Genomic DNA, 2,830 nt, shown 5'->3' with positions numbered 1-2,830 from the left:
GTGTGTGAGAGAGAGAGACAGAGTGAGTGAGAGAGAGCGTGTGCGTAGTAGGTCTTATGTGAGAACCACCCTGCCAGAACTAATGCTTGGCCCCTATCAAGGTACAACTTGCACAACCGCGCTCTCAAACACATGCCGATGCATAAAACACCAAGAAAAGAAAAAAAAATGAGAGAAAAAAATATATTTTTTGTTACATATGGTTACAGTATCAGATTTCAATCAGAGCGTCAGAGAGTCTACTACACCTAATTGAACTATCCATCCATTATTGTGGCACAGCTGAACACAGCTAGAATTATTTTATGTAAACACCCGAGTCCAAATGCTTTTGATTTGCCCGCCTTAGGGCTTACAATGATAATTTAGAAAATAGAGTGCTTCCAACTTTGTAGCGAATGTTTCTTTTTTTCCATGTGGAAAGGGCCTTCCCTAAAGTGAGGACCATGAAGAAATGGTTTTCCCAAGTTTTGTGTGAAAGAACTTGACTTGCCTGCACAGAGCTCTGACCTCAGCTCCATCAAACACCTTTGGGATGAATTGCAACACTGACGACAAGCCAGGTCTTATCACCCAACATCAGTGGCGGAGCTGAATGGGAAGCAAACCCCTGCAGCCTGGTTCCAAAATGTTGTGGAAAGCCTTCCCAAAAGAGTGGAGGCTGGTATGGCAGCATATTAATTCCCATGGTTGTGGAATTAGAAGTTTAACAATGACACAGTGGTGTCCACATGTCCATATACTTTTGGCCATTGTATATTGAAATGCTAAATCAGACATTAATTTTCATGTGATGTATTGTGTCTCAACTTTATATTAACTTCTCAAGTGGTTTGTTCACTTGAAGAGGCAGCTTGTCAGCATTTGAAATTCAATACTTGTTATTTGCCAGCTGTTATGTCAGGATATGTGTTCTACCTGATTTGTCGGTCTGCACTCTCCACACAGACGTGCTGAGAAGGGACCGTCTTCCATCGCTCCGCCTCCTTCACCATCGCCTCAGCATCCATCAGACCAAAACCATACAGATGGCTGACTGTAGGATGCAGTGAAAAATAACAGTTGATCAGACCACTACATTGTTGACTCTGCTGTTTCTCATACCAATGATGATTTATCAAAAAAATATAGTTTTTAGTTCAGACTCCAGACTTCCTGTAGGAAGAAAAACACAAATTCTTCCTACATCTTGAAGCCATGCAACCAATTTGAAAGAGGGGGGCAGATAACGAATCAGTGGGCAAGCTCTGGACAAGTTTGTAACCATCCTTAAAGACATTATTGTACTGTTTTTAGATTAAGACTGTTATATAGGTTATTACAGAGTCAAAAAACAAACATTTAGAGCATCACCTTGTTGTTTTAACAAGATTTCTCTACTGACTGGTAAAAAACACAGGACATATAAGGTAGTTGTCTAAAGATGAAAAATAAAGTTTGGAAACCGCTCAACTTATGGGTACAGCAGCTCAAATATGAATTCCTTCCATACTTCCACCCTCCCTTCCTTGTTCTGTTTCTCTTTAGTTCATCTTTGAAAAAACAGTCACTTGGAAAATCTCCAGGCACACTGGGCCTGCAGCCTGGCTGACCCCTAGTTCTCACTCTCTTGGTTTCTCTCCCTCACACACACACACACACACACACACACACAGAGAGACTCACACAGACACACATAGACACAGGTATGCAGACACACATAAGCAGGCACTCACAAAGTTACAACACAGCAACTACCACATGGACCCTGACAGCTGGCAGCTGGCGGCGCAGTAGTTAAGCAAGAGGGAAAATGTTTGGAAACTGGCCATAGCCCCTCTTCTGATTGGAGAAAACTAATTCTAGAGTCCAAATAATGCATATTGATTTCTTTGAGAGTGTTTTGTATTTTTCTTTCAAACACACTATACACCACCATGAATAATAAATGCAAATGCTGCTTAATTGATGAGTTGAAACAATGTCTGCTGCAAGAATTTGACAACCCAGAGCATCATCCACAATGTGGTACTGATCTGAACTTGTCAAACACAAAGATTTAGTTTCTCTTTTATCGTTGCTTATTATAATATCAGCTTCACTAATTACAGAAACACAACCCAAAACTAAGATATTTTGGGAAGGTTTTATTATACAGCATTTTTAATTATTATTATTTGTTTGTTTGCTGTTTTTTGGTGGTATGAAAAGAAGATGTACAGATTTATAGCAGTACATCAAAAGAAATATCAAAGAAAGTTAAATAATGCATATAGAAATATCATACAGCTTTGGATAAGGGCCATTTAGTACAAGTACAAATCATAAATGTAAGCATGGCCCAATGCATGATTTAAAGAATTCATTCAGGATGTATCATGAATTCTCACGTCTCACCATTAATAAATCACTATGAGTCACTATGATTTTATGTGAGTAGTTCATGCTTAATGGATAATTGGTTAAATAATGTTAATTCACAGTTGCATTAATTGATATGCAACCAAATTAGCTGGATTCTTAGCCCATGTATTTTGCTCAGCTCTCTGTAAAGATCAGTACTTTATTTTGTTGTCATAGTAAAGTCATGAAAGTTTTTAAATCAAACTAGTTTTCAGATCATTTACACATAAACATACAATATCATGTACGAATTACACTTCTTAACTTATGATCTAGTATGTGATACTAAATAGTTTGTGTGTGCAACAGGAATTCTTGATACACCCTGCATTATTTCACGCATTAAATAAACATTTAATGCAGGAGTTAAAGTTATGCATTCAGTAGTATATCATTTTTACCCTTATTAGAAAGCTTTTGACTGATACAAACTGTGTGTGTGTGTGTG

General features: G+C 38.0%; 1 protein-coding gene across 3 annotated transcripts in view; it reads right to left on the bottom strand.

Annotated features, from left to right (window-relative positions):
• The window catches only part of pcsk5b (proprotein convertase subtilisin/kexin type 5b), a 51,796-nt gene that overhangs the window by 18,141 nt on the left and 30,825 nt on the right, over nucleotides 1-2,830 (bottom strand). For all 3 annotated transcript variants that reach the window (XM_035657843.1, XM_035657842.1, XM_035657844.1), the window contains exon 11: nucleotides 919-1,036. In XM_035657843.1, the coding sequence (XP_035513736.1) occupies nucleotides 919-1,036 (118 nt within the window). The remainder of the gene's footprint in view (nucleotides 1-918; nucleotides 1,037-2,830) is intronic.

This window comes from Morone saxatilis, unplaced genomic scaffold (assembly GCF_004916995.1).
Source record: "Morone saxatilis isolate NCDOM2014 unplaced genomic scaffold, NCSU_SB_2.0 Contig16, whole genome shotgun sequence".
NCBI lineage: Eukaryota > Metazoa > Chordata > Actinopteri > Moronidae > Morone > Morone saxatilis.
Note: the sequence above shows the minus strand (reverse complement) of the source record. Positions and strands in the feature narration are given on the sequence as shown.